The 21,037-nt window shown below is 39.1% G+C and overlaps 3 protein-coding genes across 3 annotated transcripts; 2 read left to right on the top strand and 1 right to left on the bottom strand.

Annotated features, from left to right (window-relative positions):
• The first annotated feature begins 359 nt into the window (after positions 1–359).
• On the top strand, positions 360–808 carry nppb (natriuretic peptide B). Its single transcript, XM_077601732.1, has 3 exons — positions 360–374; positions 451–706; positions 792–808. The coding sequence occupies exons 1-3, from the start codon at positions 360–362 to the stop codon at positions 806–808; spliced, it is 288 nt and encodes a 95-aa protein (XP_077457858.1).
• Positions 809–2,997: 2,189 nt separating this feature from the next.
• Positions 2,998–5,660, top strand: nppa (natriuretic peptide A). Its single transcript, XM_077601714.1, has 3 exons — positions 2,998–3,108; positions 4,798–5,116; positions 5,656–5,660. Exons 1-3 carry the CDS (start codon positions 2,998–3,000, stop codon positions 5,658–5,660), a joined length of 435 nt encoding a protein of 144 aa, XP_077457840.1.
• Positions 5,661–9,992: 4,332 nt separating this feature from the next.
• Positions 9,993–19,629, bottom strand: LOC144073500 (uncharacterized). The gene is made up of 8 exons (XM_077599374.1): positions 19,381–19,629; positions 16,542–17,646; positions 15,020–15,154; positions 11,755–11,929; positions 11,584–11,682; positions 11,416–11,507; positions 10,466–10,606; positions 9,993–10,286 (listed from the first exon to the last, which is right to left on the bottom strand). The coding sequence occupies exons 1-8, from the start codon at positions 19,524–19,526 to the stop codon at positions 10,065–10,067; spliced, it is 2,115 nt and encodes a 704-aa protein (XP_077455500.1). The 5' UTR covers positions 19,527–19,629; the 3' UTR covers positions 9,993–10,064.
• Between the last annotated feature and the right edge of the window lie 1,408 nt (positions 19,630–21,037).

The following is a 21,037-nucleotide window of genomic DNA, read 5'->3' as shown; positions in this document are numbered from 1 at the left end:
GTGTTAGGGCTGTTTCTGGTAGGTGTGTGAACGCCACTATGTCATATGCACGTCTGCCCAAGAGTCAATCCTTTAAAAGGAGCCATTTCCGACAGCTTGTGCTATCAGCACCAGGTGTCAGGAATGCCAGCCCAATTCCTAACATACCCACATGGATAGAGCCACTGTATAAAAGAGCAGAAGTTGGTCCTGTGGGTTCCACCACTGACAAGCGATTCAGCAAAGAATCTCTAAAAGCTTCAAATACTCCACAAAGAAACATGGCTTTTTCTTCCTGCTTTGTCTGCGCCCTTTTTTGCATCTTGAACCTCCAGTTCTCTAGCACTTATCCTGTGAGCACTAGCTTGACCTCCAGCGAAATGGACATATTAAGGGTAAACTCATGAACCCAAAGTCATTTTCTCTGATAGTGATTCTAGCTTTTCATTAACCTCCATCCTGGCGTTATAGGTTCTCCTGAACAGATTTGAGGAGTCACTTCCCGAGCAGAGGCCAGGCAAACCTCTTGACGACATGGACGCAGAAGCCAATGCGCAGCAGCCGCTGGATCCCTCAAACGAAGATTTAATCAGGGAGTTGTTGTCCGCCAAAAACCTGAAGAGCATCCGCAGCGACTCCACCAGGAGAGCGTCTGGTTGCTTCGGTCGCCGTATAGACCGAATCGGTTCCATGAGCTCCCTCGGCTGCAACAGTGTTGACAAACGCAGTAAGTAGGCAGTAAATAAAACAGCTCCCATTGGGGGTATTACGGAAAAACTGTCAAAAGTACTAAAGTTGTGCTGTCTTTGCAGATGCAAATGGGAGGTGAAGTCTTATCATCAACAACCTTGTGGAATGCCCAATACTAATAAAAGTCATTTCATTAATTTTAATTTATTACCAAAGATTTAAGTTATTATGTTTTTTGTGCCTTACATGTGTATTTATTTTAAAGTATGTGAAATACTTTGCCCATGAATGTATCAATAAATGTTTACAATTGCAGAAAATTGGTGTGGAGCACTCTTTACTGACAGCAATTTTACATTGTCATTTGAAAATGCCTTTTCTGGAGAAATCAGTTCTCCCATTGGTCACTTCCTATTAATTTTCAGGGCATTTTTGTTTTTTTTCACATCGAACATTTGTTCATTTGCCCCAACCAGTCGCCCAAAACTTTGTGCTTTACGAGCACAAAGCTCTAGCCAAAAAGATCATGCCTCTCCTGAGTGTTTTTTTCTAGTTAGTTTAGACATGAATTCAATTTTTACAGCTAACAGATTCAAAGTTGGAACAGAATATTGGAATATTATATGCGGGGAGATTTGCTATTTCAAAGCATTCCCACAATTATGAAGTCACTTCAATTACCAAATATCCCCTAAAATACAAACTCCTACTAGAAGATGTAGACAATATCATCAATAATGTCAGTTTGGAGTGGTCATTCAGACCACCATCCATATTGTTGGGATGTGGGAGTAAACCGAAATACGTATACACGGAAAAAAATGAATTAAAGGTAAAGTTCTGCTATTAAATTTCAGCACCATGGAGAGCACCAACAGCACACTGTTTGCTAAGAATTTAATGAAGTACTGTTGCATTTATATCTATTTTTTTGGGGGGGGGTGCTTATGTTATAGATTCTATTATTGATTTTGGAATCAGCTAAATCTGTATCAAAATAGTTTTTTTTTTCAAATATACAAAAATGCAAAATCATCATTGAATGTAAAGTTAGTGTATCATGGTGTGGTTAGACAGTGTTTATTCATTGGCTGTCATTGACGGCCTTTGACATTCAAACTATTTTAATTGGACTTCATATGGATTTGGACATCTATTTGCGATAAACTGCGTTGGGAGTTTCTTTATTTGAACTTGGTTAATTTCAAGAAAACCAAATATGTTGCATTTTTGTGGTACTAACTTCCCACCAACCCTATAAATAGGGCGGCCCGGCGGCTGAGTGCTTAGGGGATTGGCCTTACAGTGGGGGACCTGAGTTCAAATCCAGGTTGGTCCACCTGTGTGGAGTTTGCATATCCTCGCCGGCCCTACTTGGCTTTTCTCCGGGCACTCCGGTTTCCTTCCACATTTCAAAGAGATGCATGGTAGGCTGATTGGACACTCTAAATTTCCCCTATGTATGACAGTGAGCGTGAATGGTTGTTTGTCTCCTCGTGCCCCGTGATTGGCTGGCCCCCAATTCAGGGTGTCCCCCACCTGTGGCCCGAAGTCAGCTGGGATAGGCTCCAGCTCCCCCATGAATCTAGTGAGGATAAAGCGGTTCAGAAAATGAGATTTTATATATATATATATATATATATATATATATATATATTTAATTTTTTACGTTACAGTATGTAAACACATATATACACATGCATTATTATTCCTAAACATTGTCAAGGAAGCATCGTACTGCGATGGTGCCTTGCTGCCCTTGGCCCTCAAGAATCTTGAAAAACACATGCATGAATTGACAACAACAGATTAGCTTCAGAATAAGACAATATGTAAAACCAGTTCAAGTTTCTGGAATTATGAAGGTTTTGTTTCTTAAGCTATGCTGAAAAATGATATACTGTCCCTTTTGACTTAATGGTCATTGGACAATGTAGTAGAATGTTTCCCAAGGTCATGAATAGCATCGAAAAACATTGTCCTAGAACGGAAGATCCCAGTTACCTACTATGGTGCTTGTCTGCATGCAGAGGGCATTCCTGTGTCTAAACATCACGTCTGAGCTCACAGTTTGGAGATGGCTTCTGAGGTCATGCTACCGTTGGCTAGGAAGGATGTATGTATAATCATAGGACCCCCCTCTCACACACACCAGTCACTTCCGAGCACCACTTGAAATTACATCTGACTTATCATGCCGAAGTGTTAGAATGCGCTTGTGCCGATAGGCAAGAGGAGGAGCCATTGACGCCGTCAACTAATTGCATACCCGTGCGAGCGTATAAAATTGGGTTCCGGCGTCGTTTATAATTGTATTTGAAGGATATCATGAGGGTTGTGGTCCTGTGGGGCCTTCTGCCTCTGCTGTGTCAATACACAGTAGTTAGTGGCCATTTTTTGGGAAGGACGTCAACAGCTGATGACTTGGTCCAACTCAAGGTAAGACTCATATGGGGAGAATCATTCAAATAGATAGAAAGAAAAGCAACATAATGAAGTTGATCTATTTTGGTTTAATTTATCATTACATTATTTTTTTAAACTGTCTATAACAGGGGTGGTGAACATGTGGCTCTCGAGCCGCATGAGGCTAATGGCCAAAAGGAATGTGGCTCTTTGCATTTGGCTTTTGTATATACTGTGGCTCTTTGCCTTGTTTCATGTTTCTCTTATTTTTATTCTCTCTTAAAATACACTCAAATTCATCAGCTCCCATTAAAAACAAATCATAAATTATATTTAAAAATAATTTGGCAGATTGGATTTTTTTATGCTGCTTCTGGCGTAAGGGACCGCCAATCATCGCCGCGGGTGTGGCTCTTTGACTCTCAAAGGTTAAGAATTTTGCCCTTTGTGTCTAACTTGTTTGCCACGCCTGGTCTATAATATCATATAAAATATCAACGTTCATTATTTAAGTGTAATCTCACTCTAAACACATCACCATCACAGAATATTTATGACTCATAAGGTTCTCTATTTTCGTGCCAAGTGGAATTTCAAATCATGGTAATTTAAGTTTGGCTGGAAAGATCGCTGACTATTCAGTGTTCTCATTTTTGACATTTGCCACATCGTACTTTGGGGTCATTAATTGACTAAGTAGGATCCGCTTCTCCTCACAAGGGTCGCGGGGGCTGCTGGAGCCTATCCCAGCCAACGATTGGTACCAGGCAGGGGACACCCAATCATAGGACACAAGGAGATGAACAACTATTCATGCTCACACTCGTACCTAGGGGCAATTTTGAGTGTTCAACCAGCCAACATGCATGTTTGTGGGATGTGGTAGAAAACTGGAGTACCCTGAGAAAACCCACGCAACCACGGGGAGAAGATACAAACTCCACACAGGAAAGTTGGAACCCACTGAGATTGAACTTTCAATATCCGAATTGGCACGGTGCGGTCTTATTAAAAAAGATAAAAACATAAAGTATACTTTTGCTTTAATTAAAGGGTTGTATTGGCTTTATTTTGAGATTTAAAAAAAGGTAAATAAGGGCAGCCCGGTGGAGCGAGGGGTTAGCGTGTCGGATTCACACGGTTCAAATCCAGGTCACGTCCACCTGTGTGGAGTTTGCTTGATCTCCCTGGGCCTGTGTGGGTTTTATCTGGGTACTCCGATTTCCTCACACATTCCAAAGACATGCATGGCAGGCTGATTGGACGCGCTAAATTGCCCCTAGGTATGAGTGTGAGCCTGAATGGTTGTTTGTCTCCTTGTGCCCTGCGATTGGCTGGCCACCGATTCAGGGTGCTCCAGCACCCCCGCAGCCCTAATGAGGATAAAGCGGTTCAGAAAATGAGATGAGATGGGGAAAAGGTAAATAATGTCGGATTTCTGTAATCCTCCATCTTACGTTGAGGACAAAATATTTTTTCTTTATTCATTTATTCATTTTCTATACCGCTTATCCTCCCAAGCGGGGTGTTGGGACAGTGAGTTTGGGGATGCCGGATGATGGAGGATATCCCCCCCAACTACAGTCCCCTGGTTTGGGATACCCTGAATTGATGCCCAGCCAATCGCAGAAATTTTGTTTCAATTGTATTCTTTTATTTCCTTTGTGAATAAAAACAAGCAGTTGCGCAAGATTCCATTGCCATCCTACTCTCTGCCAACAGTCTTTGCTTGAACGCTTCGAGGAGACTCTGGCAGAAGCCGCTCAAGAGGACACCCCTGAAACAGATTATGCTACGACCAACCAAGAACCAGAACGCACCCAGTCCAACCGAGGATGGAACACGGAGCTGGAAAGGAACCAAGAAACTGTGATGGCGGAACGATCCCAACCGGCAGCTGAAAACCAGAACCGGGCCTCGCTTCAGAGGAACCGTCTAATGGACCTGCTGCTGACGGCCAGAAAGCGGGCGTCGGGCTGCTTCGGTGCCAGAATGGACCGGATAGGGAACGCTAGCGGTCTAGGCTGCAACACGGGTAGAGGTGAGTAAATTCTTGGTATATATAATTGTAAAAAAATTAAAAAAACAGAAACAAACAAAACTTAAAACAACATTTTAAAAATGAGTTATCACAATATATAATTTATATACCTTGTTTCAGGAGTGGCCAAGTCTGGTCCTCAAGGGCCCCTATCCAGTCTGTTTTCCAAGTCTCCCTCCACCAACACACCTGAATCCAATAATCAGGATCGTTATCAAGCTTCTGGACAGCTGGCTGATGAGTTGATTATTTGATTCAGGTGTGTTAGAGGAGGGAGATATGTAAAACAGACTGGATAGGGGCTCTCGAGGACTGGACTTGGACACCCCTGCCTTATTTGTTATTGTTTTTATGAAATCATCCATTTTACTAAACTGCCATAGGAGATTAATCAACATTACTGCACACAAATAATGCTTAAATCTTTGGAGGCCATTGACGAGGATCTGAATTGGGATCACTGCCAGAATTACAGAAATATATATACTATATATATTGCTAATGAAAGTTTCTGTTCTTGTGTTCTGATTTTTTTCCAGGATAAGATGACTTTTCTGTGGGATCCTCCAGTTATTTCACTGAAGTTTAGTCAATTTAAAATATACATATATAATATTGAGTACATTGAAAAACTGTCTGTGTATCCTTAAATGTCAAGGTAATGAATCATTTGAAGAGTCTTCGACGTTGTATGCTGTAAAACAAAGGCACACCATGATTGCATGTGGGCTGCTTATCATTTAAAAAAATATGAATAAAACAGTATTTTATCTATGTATTTCTCTGGTTTCAGAAATATATTCATCTCATTACACAGAAAATATTATGGGTTTTTATTTTTTTTAAATATTTATTTTAATTATTTTTTTCAAGGTAAAATGTAGCCTTTTGCGAACAGTAATGAGGTTATACCATATTCTAATGTTTTTTCATTCATTCACACATTAATTTTTCTGAACCGCTTTATCCTCACTACAGTCACGGGGGGTGCTGGAGCCTACCCCAGCCAATCACAGGACACGAGGAGACAAACCATTCATGTTCACTGTCATACATAGGGGCAATTTAGAGTCTCCAACCAGCCTACCATGCATGTCTTTGGAATGTGGGAAGAAACTGGAGAACCCGGAGAAAACCCACACAGGCTCGGAGAGAACATGCAAACTCCACACAGGTGGACACACCTGGATGGAACCGAGGACCCCAGTTTTTAACATGACCTATATAAGTTCATGCAAACCAATTATTTTATGGTTTTCTAAATTAAATAAATGCTTTGGTTGTATTAACTAGCGTAAATATGATTATAAGAAACAAGGGCTATCTATAACTAGATAAATAGGGATGACCTGAAAATATCCCCAAATCAACAGGAAAGGACTTGAATCAATAGGAATTATCCAAAAATAGTCGCCAAGTTAACAGGGAGTGAGCCAAAGTCAATAGGGGCACCTAGAAACACCCCCAAAATCAATAGGAAGGGACCCAAAAATGCTTCAAAAATAATAGAAAGAAACCCATTATCACAGGAAGAGACCCAGAAATGCTTCAAATTTTTTAAAAAAGAAACCCATTTTCCCAGGAAGTGTCCAAGAAATTTCCTAACACAACAGGAAGTGACCTGAATGAATAATAAGTGATCTAAGCCAGAAGTGAGTTGACATTGGTAAATTAAACATTAATACATGTAAGAGGAAGATGATAAGTCACGAATTAGGATAATAGTGTCAAAGCATTTTGAGTTACTAGAAGTTATAAAAGCACTATACAATGTCGGAGTCTATTTTCACAGTTTTTTTTCCAAAATTACATTCATTCATTCATCACAAGGGTCACGGGGGGTGCTGGAGCCTATCCCAGCGAACCACAGGCACAGGGGAGGGGACACCATGAATCGGTGGCCAGCCAATCACGGGGCACAAGGAGAGAGACAACCAATCACGCTCATACTCATAACGAGGGGCAATTTAGAGTGTCCAATCAGCCTAGCATGCATGTTTTTGGAATGTGGGAGGAAACCGGAGTACCCGGCGGTAACCCACGCACGCCCGGGTAGAACATGCAAACTCCACACAGGTGGATCGACCTGGATTTATACCCACAACCCCAAAACTGTGAGGCCGACGCTTATTCGTTATTAGCAAAATAAAAGTAAAGTTTTTTTAATGACCAAAAATATTTGCCCCATAAATGATATGTTTTTATTTTAACAAACGTTTGAATGTGTGAAAACTATTTAAAAAAAAATGTAAATCATCATTTATTAAAATTCATTGATCCAAATGTCTCTAATTATTGTGACTTCTGAGGTATCACACACTGGAATGAACCAATTTGAATCTTGCAGTCAGTATAAATTATTGTAAAAACCTTATTACTAAGTTTAGTATGATTAAGCATTCCCATGAAAAGACATTACATTGAAAAACATCATTTTTACTCCCCCCCACACGGTCATCTTGTTAATTACACATAGATTTTTAAGATTATTCATAAATGTGACTATGATTCATTCATTCTTTATATTGTAGGTGAATAAATGAATGTGACAAGCAGCTCAACAGAAGTGTTATTGTAGGTTACATCACAAAGATGGTCACGCTGCTTTGTCAACTTGGATTACATACATCATGTCGACCGCTGACACCCAAGTTAAGCACAAATGAAGAGTAGCTCACCAACCTGTTGCTTTAGAAAGTCGTGCCAACAAATCAGTCCATGTTTTTATTGCATGGAAATAGTAGTAACAGGAGAGAACTAATGCAATAAATTGATTTTCTTTGATTTGAATGCATCTTCTTTTATTACAATAGTCACCCCCAGTCCCCCACTGAGAGTCATTTTCATTCAATGACACTGCTCAAAATTTCTCCAATTAAAGAATAGTTAAATCCTTTCCATATGTTTATGTAAAATATAATACCTCACTTGCTATCTTCATTTTGATTGATATGTTAATTTCTTAAAATCTATAAGTTTTTGGCAGAAAACACTTTACAAAAAAGGATTTAGGTCATTCAAAGAAATTGGTAACGTCTATGTCCATAGGATATAAATGTAACCATATATATTTTTTATTAAATAAATACCTCTATGATTGATTTTTTTTTACATTTAACCATATATATTTATAAAATAAATACCTCTATGATTAAGAATATATATAAATAGATTTTTTTCCTGGCAGCCCGGCTGCTTGAGTGGTTAGCGTGTCGGCCTTACGGCTCTGGGGTCCTGGGTTCAAATCCAGGTCACGTCCACCTGTGTAGAGTTTGCATGTTCTCCCTGGGCCTGTGTGGGTTTTCTCCGGGTACTCCAGTTTCCTCCCACATTCCATGTTAGGCTGATTGGACACTCTAAATTGCCCCTAGGTATGAGTCTAAACGTGAATAGTTATTCGTCTCCTCGTGCCCCTGCCTTCAGGGTTTCTCCCGCCTCTGGCCCAACACCAGCTGGGATAGGCTCCAGCACCCCCCACGACCCTAATGAGAATAAAGCGGTTCAGAAAATAAATGAATGAATGAATATTATTTCTCTAGTTGACATAAAGTGATCCAACATAAGAAAAATGCTTGCAAAATATATTTAGTTAATGTTTAATTACTTTTTGGATGAGCATTCACCTGTTTTGGTTAAACAACATTTTAGTTTCAATGAGACAAAATGAAAATACAATTTACAATAGTATAGAATTTTTATATAACTTTTAAGTGGTAAGCTCTCTATTATGACTTATTATTATTTTATATGTGATTTATGGAGCATCTTTAAAATTGTTTCCCAACCTATTGATGTGTTTTACCTTCTTAGCCAAATACTTAAAATACCACAATCAACCTTTTGTCGGGAATTTGGATGAACAAATAAAGGTAAGCACAAACTGTTTGATTAACCAAGTTTTATTATGTAACTTGAATCTTTTACACTTAACTTCCCACCTTCTACTGTAGCTTTTAAAGAAAGTACAAAAACAAAAAACACATTTTTTGTTAATAATAAGCTAGTTTGAAATTATATATGAACTGTCAATTCTAATTGTAAAATCATGGGGGGAAAACTATTCTTTGACAAAGGTTAAAAACGATAAGTCACCAACAGCCTGGTGTGAATGAAATATCAAAACATCCATCCACAAGACATTAAGAAAAATGAATGTAGTATTCTTATCCTAATGTACAGCGTGTCTAAAACATCAACACATTAAATCCAAATGCAGGTCGCTCCACCTGTGTGGAGTTTGCATGTTCTCCCCGTGCCTGCATGGGTTTTCTCCGGGTACTCCGGTTTCCTCCAGCATCCCAAAGACGTGCATGGTAGGCTGATTGGACACTCTAAATTGCCCCGAGGTATGAGTGTGAGCGTGAATGGTGGTTGGTCTCCTTGAGCCCTGCAATTGGCTGGCCACCAATTCAGGGTGTCCCCCGCCTCTAGCCCGAAGTCAGCTGGGATAGGCTCCAGCACCCCCGTGAACCTAGTGAGGATAAAGCGGTTCAGAAAATGAGATGAGAAGAGGGGTTCAAAAAGCAGGAGAAAATGATTGACAGACAATGAAAAAGTCACACACATCTGAGTGGTTGTTTCAGAAGATCTTTGGGTTCCTCTAGTGGACAGAAACAATCTGATTAATTGAATAAAATAAGGAATCTAGTACAGTAATCCCTCGAATATCGCGGTTACTGTAGACGAGACATGGCCACAATAATCCAAAAAAAAATCAGTGCTGAGCCCTAGTAGCAAGAGTGGCTTCTACTTACGAGTTTCAGCATGGATCTTCACATTTTTATGAATTTGAAAATTTAATTTTTTAATAATTAATAGCGGGAAAAAATCGCAAAGTAGTGAATTCGCAATAATTGAAGACACAATAATCGAGGGATTACTGTCCTGGCATTTTAAGAGTGAATAACAATAGAAAAGGGTGCACAATTATACATACAGCGATTGCTCTTTAAGAATCTCTTATTCTTTTATACAAGTTCCAATAATGACTGAGGTTGTTGTTGTTGTTGTTGTTATTTGTACAGCCAGGAAGAATGTCACATTTGGATTCACTGCTGCCCAAATGACCATCCACACTAAGGCTGGGTTTTTCCGGTGGAAGATGCGGTGGTGTGTGTTTGGGCACTGGGGTGCTGGAGTTTTCACTCAGGCTCTGCACTGTCACCGAGGACTGCCACACAAACACAAAAACAAATATGTTCCACTATCATACTGCCTCATTCCTATATTATTCAAGCAAGGAACATATATTTTCAGAATCAAAAAAACACAAATGGATATTGGGCAACAACCGCTGATAAAGCGGGACAAGATTTTTCTGTAATGTAAAAAGAAAACCATCTCGCTCACGTGTCCAATTGAAGCATCACTGCTTGCCTCGGTTTTCTTTTTTCTTGCCTTGTTAGGATTCCAGTGGCAAACCAAACTGTCATTCTGGACACTGAAGTTCTTGTGGCCAATCAACCAGTAGGTATTCATTTTGCCTTTTCCCTAACAGGAGAAAGTAAAAACATATTGATTTAATTTTATTGAAGTTGTTTCTTTAGATACAAAAAAGGGACTGCTTTGGCTCAGCACATCTTCTGTGGGCCGCCAATGTAAATCATGCGTATCGACTTATACATTTGAAAAAATTAACTAAAACTTCACTAGACCTCATTGAAAGATTGAGGACATCCGAAATCGGAGATTTTTTTTAATTTCCTGTGAATAAATACATGAACTGTATTATTGTTTTGATTTCAAAAGTGGGTGAATGTTTTTCACCCGTTTTTTAAATTATATATATATAAAAAAAAGATAATTTCCTTTTTTTAGAAAATGCAAATAGAGTATATAAATAGCAGTTTTCATTTCAATAAATAAAAACAAAAGATGATCAAATTAAATACATTTTAAAAAGATATAGCAGTTTTCATTTCAATAAATAACAACAAAAGATGATCAAATTAATTTGAAAAGATATGCAGTTTTCAACCTATTTTGTTTTGATTTCAAAAGAGGGTGAATGTTTTTCACCATTTTTATAAATTATAAATAAAAAATAAAATAAAAAATCCTTTTTTGTGAGAAAATGCAAATAAATACAAGCAAATAAACATTTTAAAAATATATAAGAAGGCAGCTTCCGTTGTTAAGAATTGGATTGTTTTGAGGTCAACAATGTCTCATTTAATACTTTTTTGCTGGTTCTTATGTCCTGAATCCAAGACTGGTCTGTTGAATCGTGCATGCATGAAATCATTCAAAATGGTAAAGGTGAAAAAAAAAATCATCATCAATTGAACAAATTCACTCACCTTGACTTCAATCTCTCCACGAAGCTGCAGCTCATAAGTATAGTTTTTGACGAGGGCCAAGTAGGTTTCGGAACTAGCGTGGATTTTTTGAGCTGTCACAATACGACAAACAAACATTCCAAATATCCATTCTAACAATAACTTTAGATTTATCAGCTGTCAACATACGCAGGCTGGTAGACTCCATTCTTGATGCTGTATTAACCGTGTCGCCAAACAGACAGTATCTCGGCATTTTGTAGCCTACTATTCCTGCCACACATGGACCTGATAGGGAAGAAAACACAACTCATCGGTGGGAAATCAAAAATAAAATCCAAGTCCACAAAATCCTTAGACCTGTGTGAATTCCAGCTCGGAGTTGTAGCCTCTGGTTGGGCATGTGAGGGATGGCCACCTGCCGGACGGCAGCCACAAGGTCCAGAGCCATTTTAGCAATCTCGTCAGAGTGCCGGTCCCCATTCCTCTCGGGGAGTCCGCTCACCACCATGTACGCGTCCCCAATCGTTTCCACCTAATTGGAAAGGCACGGAGCAGTTGAGTTAGGCATTTGATAGCGGTGACCTCCTAATGCAAAAACTCTAGCCTGTTGCTAAAGTGTTGAATGTATTAACAATCGCATGTTGGCGTTGGGATGTATATCGATATTCGATTATTGATGCCTTGATCCACATAGCAAGTGTGACATGTTAGTGTATATCGGTATTCGATTATTGATGCCTTATGCAAATAGCTTGACCAACACGGGAGATTTTCTCCATACCAGTAAAGTTGGATTGAAGAAGCAACAACAAATCACTATTGTGATTATTTCTCCCTGTGTTTCAAGGTATGCTGGTCGTTGTAGAGGCCGGTTGAGTTTGTGGTTTGCAATATACGTACACTGTTTAGCATGTGAGAGAGAAGAAAATGTTTACTAATGTTTATTTACTTTTGAATGTGCGAGTCCCGGGTCATGCACATGTATGTAAAATTCAGTACGCTACCTTTGGCCGCCATTACCGTTACCATTATTAGTAGAGTGTCTATGACGGTCATAGCAAGGAATTTATTTTATTGATATTTCATTGTTTACCCTGTTGAATAGTTGAGAAGGACTTCTCGAAGTTGTAAAAAGAAAAGATAAAACAAGTTACGACCGTATATTGAACGGGTGTAATTGTAATTGTACATTATGTTTTGGGTTCTAACGTGTTGCTAATATATATATATATATATATATATATATATATATATATATATATATATATATATATATATATGGGTGTAATTGTATATTATGGGTTTTTGTGTTAATAAATATACCAGTAAAGTTGGATTGAAGAAGCAACAACAAATCACAATTGTGATGATTTCTCCCTGTGTTTCAAGCAAAAATACATGGTACAACACCTGCTACCCACTTTTTACTGGCCAACAGGTCAATTATGAAAATATAGTCAAATTATGCCCCGCACAAGAAGCTTGAATTCAGTCTATTTGCACTCATCGGCAATTTGTGCCGATATTCTGATCAATTGGACATCTATCGCCGTCAATGCCCATCAACGATTTAATACTGATAATACATTTTAAAACCCAATCTTATATATTGGATCATCTATTAAAAAATATTAAAATGGAAAGATTTCAAGTTGGCCCTTGCATTATGAGATTTTTTTAAACTCATCTGGCCTTATGGTTTGTGAAGCAGTAGTTGTCAAAATATTGTAAGAAGATACCGCCATTGGTGTGTGTGGTTGCTAAAGTGATACCCAAAATATTGACTGGATTAAACTTTTTTAAGACACTAAAATATTTAAATTGAGTGTTTATATTCAAATAGAGTGAACTAAAGATTCATATTTAAGGTTAAATAACTGATTATTTTCAAATGTTAGCATTTAGAAGGAGAGTGTTGAATTTGTCTTTATTGCAAGCCACATATGTTCTGTTATGTCTAAAATGCCTTTATTTCTGCATCCTCACCCTCCTGCTACTGTGACAACGAAATTTCCCAAATACGGGATGAATAAAGTTATCCAATCCAATCCAATAATAGTGGTTCAATTTTGATTATGTCTGCTATCTCGGCAACAGAAAAGCAGTAAATGCTCATAATTTAATTGTATAATCTAGTTGTATAATCTGTTTTGATTGGGGGGAAATAATTTCTTTGAAAAAAACCTTGATTGGCCTCTCCCAGATTGGACGTCATCTGCCGTCAATGGTAGCCCATGATTTAATGTAGGTGATAGTGGTAGGCAGAGATAATAATAATATTTTTTTGCGGTCATACTTGCTGCAAAATGTTGGAGAACCACTGACATACAACATGATGAACGGTGCAACATTTGAAGGGAATGAGAAAAGACGCTTTGATTGGCGGTGAATGGAGACAAAATGAACAGGCATTCGCCATTAGCGCTTTTTCATTCATTCATTGATATTCCGTCCCGCTCATCCTTGAAAGGCTTGCGGGGGTTGCTGGAGCCTAACCCAACTGTCTTCGGGCGAAAGGCAGACTACACCCTAGCCTGGTCGCCAGTCAGTCACAGGGGACACAGGGCGACAGACAACCACTCACACTGTCACTGAGAGGGAATCGAACCCAGACTGCCCACACCAAAGTCAGGCGGAAGAACCACTGCAATATTGGGTGGTAGTCTTACCGTTTACCCTTTGTACAGTGGTATCTCGACATATGAGTGCCCGCCCCGACATACGAGCAATTTGAGGTACGAGTAAAATTTCGTGCAAATATTTATCTTGAGATACGAGACAAATTTTGATATATGAGCATACAGCGGACGCGAGAGGCTGCTCATAAGAACATCATGGGTACTGTCTTTCCCATCGCAACTCCCTCGTGTAATGTCTCTACGAGCACCGTGCGGAGCATTGCATTTTTTTCTGTTTTTTTCCCCGTGAGACAGTGCAAATGGTGGAGCGATCGCTAATACAAGAGGAGTATATACTACTTCTCGTTGGCAAGTGGTCGTGCGTTATCCAATTGTGAGGACATTTGTGTGCATCATTTTGGGAATATTTTGAAGGGAAGACAAAAGCAAACAACCCTCGATACGTTGCATCTGAAAGTCAGGGTGGAGGCGGGGCAAATAGAGCCAACCCGGGAGAAGAAAGGTATCAAAATTTAAAACAAAATTAGAATTAAGTTCAGTGTAAAGTTAGATTAAACTTATTTTAGAGTGTGTCTGCATCATAATCCAAGTTCATTTAAATTTGTTTGTTATGTTACGAGCGCGTTGCCCTGCAAAAAGTCTCCCCCCTCTCCCTGTGCGTCTCTCTCCCATCCGCGAAATCCGTCTAATTTTAGTATACTATTAAACACATTTCAGTACTATTAAACCACTAGTTATTTGTTACTTTGTTAATAGATGGCAAATTAGAACCAAAAAAAAACGTTTTTCCAATCCAATATCCTGTTTTTGGTGTTTTTTCAGAGGGTTGGAACAAATTAATTTGTTTTTAGTTCATTTCTATGGGAAACGTTCATTTGAGTTACGAGTAAATCGACATACGAGCTCAGTCTCGGAACGCATTAAGCTCGTATCTCGAGGTACCACTGTATTTGCATTTGTGTGTTTTCTCGTCCATAATTTACCTTGTACACATCATAGGATTCGATTCGCGTGTCAAAGCAAACATAGAGGTTGTTGAGCATCTCCACAACTTGGAGAGGAGCACAGGAGGCCGAGATGGAAGTGAAACCGACAATGTCGGAGAAAAAAATGGTCACCTAGGACAGAGTAAAAGAAACTTCAATTTGGAGTTCCCATAATCCATTCAAAGTTTATTTTCTTTAACAATCCTTCAATCTTCAAAAATGAGAAAATAAGGACATGTTTTTCAAATCATTGTTATTATATTTCAATTGTTCCTCATTCAATGTCAGTCTGGAATAAAGCTCTCAGTTCATTTCACACCGTTAAAGCTCGTCTGCACATAATTGCTTTTGACACAGCTGCACAATCCTCTTATATTACTCAAATGCAATTTTCAACCATTAAACGTGTTTTATCTTCTGATGAATATGAAACAGGGCAATTAAAGGTAATTAGGCCCACAATAGCTACAAAGGGAGTGAAGACATACTCATTTAGCATTCTGACAAGACAGCAGTCTTTAGACTGAAAGCTCAAGGTAGGTTTTTAAGGAATAAGAAAAATCATGCAATAGGACAAGAGCCAGGATTTATACATTGTATTTCGTATATGCCACGTAAAACATCTTCTCCAAGCTTGGAAAGTTTTTTCGAAGTTTAAACGAATAGGTAATATTTTTATCATGTGCATCCCGGTGTGGAGAACCTAATGAAAATGAAAACACACCAAATTTTATTTTTCTGACATGTGATAGTGGAGACATTTTGTTCACTTTTTAAAACTAAAGACAAAAAAGCAAATAAAATAAAAAATACTGTATTGATGTGATATTATTTTTTATCAACTTTAGAGTGTAATCAGAGTGTATTTTTGTTTTTATACATATTAAATTGTCTTTCATTCATTCATTTTCTGTATCCCTTATCTTCACAGGGGTAGCGGGTGTGCTGGAGCCTATCACAGCTGACTTCGAGCCGGAGGCAGGGGACACCCTGAATTGGTGGCCAGCCAATCACAGGGCACAATGTGATAGAAAAGCATTCATGCTCACACTCATACCTAGGGGCAATTTAGGGATAATGTAATATAAGTGAATACATAACTTCCGCCTCCCGTAAATTTTGCATGGGGGCAGATCATTGAAACCTGGGCTAATTTATTTATATATTTATTCATGTATTTATTTATTAACTTACTTATAACCTATCTATTTATGTCTAAAATGCCTTTCCTATTTCTGCATCCTCACCCTCTTGCTACTGTGACAACGAAATTTCCCGAACACGGGATGAATAAAGTTATCTAATACAATCCAATTCCACATATGCAGACATTACATTTTGGGTAATGCAGGCCTCCATAGTATCAACATTTGGAAAAGCACTATTTGGCTAACCTACATGTCCTACTCCAAAATATCATGTCCACGTATCTGGACGTCAGGTTTTGGTGAGGTGAGCTTTTTTTGAATTCACAAAAAAGTTACAGGTCCTATAAAGAGTTCGGCTCAGTAAAACCAACCTTCTCATAGCTCTCCGCCTCCACGTGTTTATGCCGGCGCAGCTGCCTGGCGACGGACTTTGGCAGCATTTGGTGCAGAAGATCTTCAGCCAGTTTTCTCTGCCGCCGTAGGTCTTCTGTCTTCTCTTTCAAACTATGCGCGTAGTTTTCAATCCACTCGGTCATTTGCTTGAAGGAGAACATGATCACTGGGTAGATGAGGCAGGCGAGTGTCAGAAAGCTGATCTTCCTACTGAGGCCCGAAGACACTGAACGATAGGCCATTTGAAGTAGAGGTAGCGCACGACCAAACAAGCACTGCCGAGTCTTATTTAAAGCTTGAAGACCAGCGTGAGACCCGGGCAGATCTTTTCCTAAATCTGTGAGCTCCCAAATATTGGTGTTAAAGGTATTTCTAAAATCCAAGCTGGAGTTGACCTTTCCATCAATGTTCTCTAACCAGCAGTCATGCATTTGTTCTGTCATGAGAGCAGCAAAACTCAGGTGCTTTAGTATAAAAGTCCACTTCTCCTGAAAAGCAGGAAAAGCCGCCATAAAAGGAAAGTCCATTAACTGCGAGTTGAGCTCGATGAACGTAAGCAGAAGCCTGGCGGATAGTACGTTTCTCCAGTTTGAGTCGTGTCTGGCTTTGCTCAGAATGTCGTCTACCTTTGACCACATGTCGAGAAGCCCTCCGATGAACACATTCAGAGAAGAAGTGACGTTTTCATTCGTTCCATTTGCATCAGATGACGCATTCATTAACGAGTGGACGCTCCTTTCAATGTCCTGACAAAATTCCGACACTTCGACATGGCAGCGGAGCCCATAGAGATCGGAATCACCACACAGATCCACCGTCGGCAACGCAGAACCGTTGAACTTTTTAATTCCATCTTTGCTTAAGAGGTGACGCATCGTTTGAAGCTCACCGACCAGATGCAAGATGGCTAGTGTTCGGCATGAAGCCAGCTCTTGGTAAGCAGCTTCTGTTGAGCGGAGCAACTGAAAATTGGAGCTGAGATCAGTGGATACAGAAGCCAGCAAGGCCAGGAAAGAGAGGACGCACGCTGTCACAACCCTTCGAACGGTGCGGCCACTGCCGGATTTGGAGAATATGAAACACCTGCAATGGAGTGCAGCAAAATGTGATATACAGTAATACCTCGACATACGAGTGCCCCGACATACAAGGAATTTGAGATATGAGTAAAATTCCGAGCGAATATTTACATTGAGATACGAGAGAAATTTTGAGGTACGAGCATTTGAGAAAGCCCCAAATTGCCCCTAGGTATGGGTGGGAGTGTTGTCCTTTGTCTCCTTGTGCCCTGCGATCGGCTGGCCACCGATTCAGGGTGTCCCCCGCCTCTGGCCCAGACAGCTGGGATCGGCTCCAGCACCCCCTGCGACCCTTATGAGGATAAAGCGGTTCAGAAAAGGAGATGAGATGGGGAAAAGGTAAATAATGTCTAATATATATATATATATATATATATATATATATATATAAAACTTCAGAGGCCACCTGACGGTACTTCTTCCGCCTGAATTTGGTGCGGTCTGGGTTCGATTCCCACTCGGTGGCGATGTGAGTGGTTGTCTATCTCCCTGTGTGCCCTTCGACTGACAGGCGACCAGTCTAGGGTGTAGTCTTCCTTTCACCCAAAGAAATTTGGGCAGTGGTGGACCGTCAGGGCCTGCAAGGCCTTCTCTGCTAGCCTAAAAAAATATCTGAATCATAGACTGATGTTAATTATGTTTTGTCCATGAATACCCTATAATTCCAAATTGTCTATCAGCTTCCTTTCATTGCTTTTCCCCTGGTTGCGCTGCTTCCAGATGTGTTTTCATATTTAAGCATCAAACCAATCACATTTCAGCCATTATTTGTTGCCAGGGTCAGAAATCTGCCTTGAGGCCTTCACAATCAGTTCTGCAGGCTTTGCAACATAAAACAAGCGTTGATAAAACTTGCTTTATCCAATCAGATTTCGAGTTGGCGACACCAAGGCCTTCTCACAGGCGTAGGGATACATCATCGCTTTCACCAACTATGATTGGCTAGTGATAGAGTGGACTAGCCAGAGCTACCAAAGTGTATCTGGATCGAGCTGCACAAGCAAATATATTGTTGTTGATTTAATAGCGGTTTTGTAAACCCGCAATGGCTAAAGGACGAGAAGAAATTGAATTGTTTGCAGATTTACTGTCAAAGCCATTTTCAAGACGGACTTTTCAAGAAAAGCTGGACGTCATTACGAAAGGTCGGACAACTCCGAAGCAAGCAAGCCTGTCACAACCGGGAACGAACATTTTCAGCACTAAATTGAATAAAAACGTATGCCAGAAATCCGACCAGGACAGGACTTTCAGCAGTATATTCGATGGCGATGGAAAGGGAGGAAAGAAAGGAGGATGGATTGTGTAGAGATAAAAATGATTTTTGGTGAGTAAAATATGGCTATATTCCTAAATACTATTTACATTGTATGAGGTTATTATTGATGATTTTTATAGGTGTCGCAGCTGTAGCTGCAGTAAAGGTTTTATAGCCATAAAATAGTTTTTGAGAGTTGATCGATTCAGGTATAGAATTGAAGGCGCCGTTTTAAAATTCACGGCCCGCCACTGCATTAGGGTTAGGCTCCAACAACCCACGCAACCCTTTCGAGGATGGGCGGTATGCAAGATGAATGAATGAATATAAAATTCAATGAAAAATTATCGTTTTAACAAAGATTGCTTGAAATCATTTCAATGGGAATTCTTGCATACCTGACATTATGTCATCAAAGCCTAGCGAAATAATGTTTAAACAAAAAATACTTTTTTTTTTTTCATGAAAACGAGGTGTTACCTGTAATGATGGCAGTCAGTGTTCAAATTTTTGGAGTTGGTCCTTGGAGACACTCTTCCCTTTCTAATAAATCGTCTTTTTAGAGAAGCAGAGGACCGTGTCCCTGATCCAAGACACTGTTTTTTCATCAATTCCAAAGATGACATGAGATTTGTATGGCAAAATTTACCCGTAGACACCACTTGCTCACAGGACAGTCATGTATCTCTACACTTTCGTTGGGCACTGACTCTACACTGCGGGACAGAAGTGTGTAGTAGGGAGAAGCCTTTACACACTTCCGTTTTGTGATACAAAATAAAAGATGTCACGTTTCAAATCTTGATTTTTACACTTTTCTCTGTCCAGTTATCTATTTTTTTAGATTAAAAAAAGTTATATCTTTTCAGTATATCATTTTCATATCAAATTATTCGATTTTCATATGAAAATTATCTTTTTTTAGTATGACATTTTTTGGAGGATTATAGTTGTATTTACTTTTTGCATTCATCTTTAAAAAAGAAGCCCTGGTTGTTTTTCAAATTAATTAATTTTCTGGGGTTGTTTTTTTGAATTATTGTTTTTTTCTTCGTCGTTTTTTAATTAATTAAAAAAATAACGCCAGAAAATTAATTAATTTGAAAAACGGAGGTTTCAAAAAATAATTCATTCAAAAAAGAACCGCAAAATTAAATTAATATGAAAAATGTCCAGGGTTTTTTTTTTAAGTTGAATGAAATAAGCTTCCGCAGGGTGAATACTTTGTTCATTCAAATTTATTTTCTGAACCGCTTATCCTCACAAGGGTCGCGGGTGAAGCCTTTGTTTAATGTTTTTTTTGGTGATTGATGTCCAATCCATTTTGACTGTGAAGGATGGCAATCAATGGTCTTCAGTGCCATTGATGGCAATAAATAGTTTCTAACATTATATTTATACACCAATATAAGAAAATGTAAATCATGTCAATAAAAAATTCAATGTGTGTTTTCCTTTTTCTTTTTTTCTTTTTCTTTTTTACATTTCTGAGATGTTTTTTTATAAGTTGCTACGGGTCATTTTGTCTACCATCTATGACTACCAACATGGATTGACTAATTTAAAAAAATGAATCCAAGATTATTGTGATTGTGGATTCATTGCTGACATAAATTTTTTAACTTTTTTCTATTTGAAAAATAATTTGTTTTTTAAACTTATTTTTATTCATTTTGTGTTTTTATTTAAAAAATATATATTCACATTTTTAGGAAACAAAAAACATGGGGAAACCAGTAAAAAGTCATCTTCTATTATTCATCTCATCTCATTTTCTGAACCGCTTTATCCTCACTATGGTCGTGGGGGGTGCTGGAGCCTATCCCAGCTGACTTCAGGCCAGAACAACCATTCACGTTCACACTCATACCTAGGGGGAAATTTTAGAGTGTCCAATCAGCCTACCATGCATGTCTTTGGGATGTGGGAGGAAACCGGAGTACCTGGAGAAAACCCATGCAGGCCCACAGAGAACATGCAAACTCCACACAGAAAGGTCCGAACCTGGATTTGAACCTAGTTCCCCCCACTGTGAGGCCGACGTGCTAACCACTTAACCGGCAGTCAATTTCAAACAAACAAAAAACCTACTGTATCTTTTTTTACATTTTAAAACATGTTTATTTATCAGGGTGGC

This window comes from Stigmatopora argus, chromosome 1 (genome assembly GCF_051989625.1).
Source record: "Stigmatopora argus isolate UIUO_Sarg chromosome 1, RoL_Sarg_1.0, whole genome shotgun sequence".
Classification (NCBI taxonomy): domain Eukaryota; kingdom Metazoa; phylum Chordata; class Actinopteri; order Syngnathiformes; family Syngnathidae; genus Stigmatopora; species Stigmatopora argus.
The sequence above is the reverse complement of the archived record's forward strand: the minus strand, read 5'-3'. Positions and strand labels throughout refer to the sequence as shown.

Coding starts and splice junctions, on each gene's coding strand:
- nppa (XM_077601714.1), top strand. CDS start 2,998: ATGAGGGTTGTGGTCCTGTGGGGCCTTCTGCCTCTGCTGTGTCAATAC. Junction 3,109..4,797: donor ATGACTTGGTCCAACTCAAG/GTAAGACTCATA, acceptor CTCTGCCAACAG/TCTTTGCTTGAACGCTTCGA.
- LOC144073500 (XM_077599374.1), bottom strand. CDS start 19,526: ATGTCATCTTTGGAATTGATGAAAAAACAGTGTCTTGGATCAGGGACA. Junction 17,647..19,380: donor ACTGACTGCCATCATTACAG/GTAACACCTCGT, acceptor ACTCCATTGCAG/GTGTTTCATATTCTCCAAAT. Junction 15,155..16,541: donor AGGCGGAGAGCTATGAGAAG/GTTGGTTTTACT, acceptor ACTCTGTCCTAG/GTGACCATTTTTTTCTCCGA.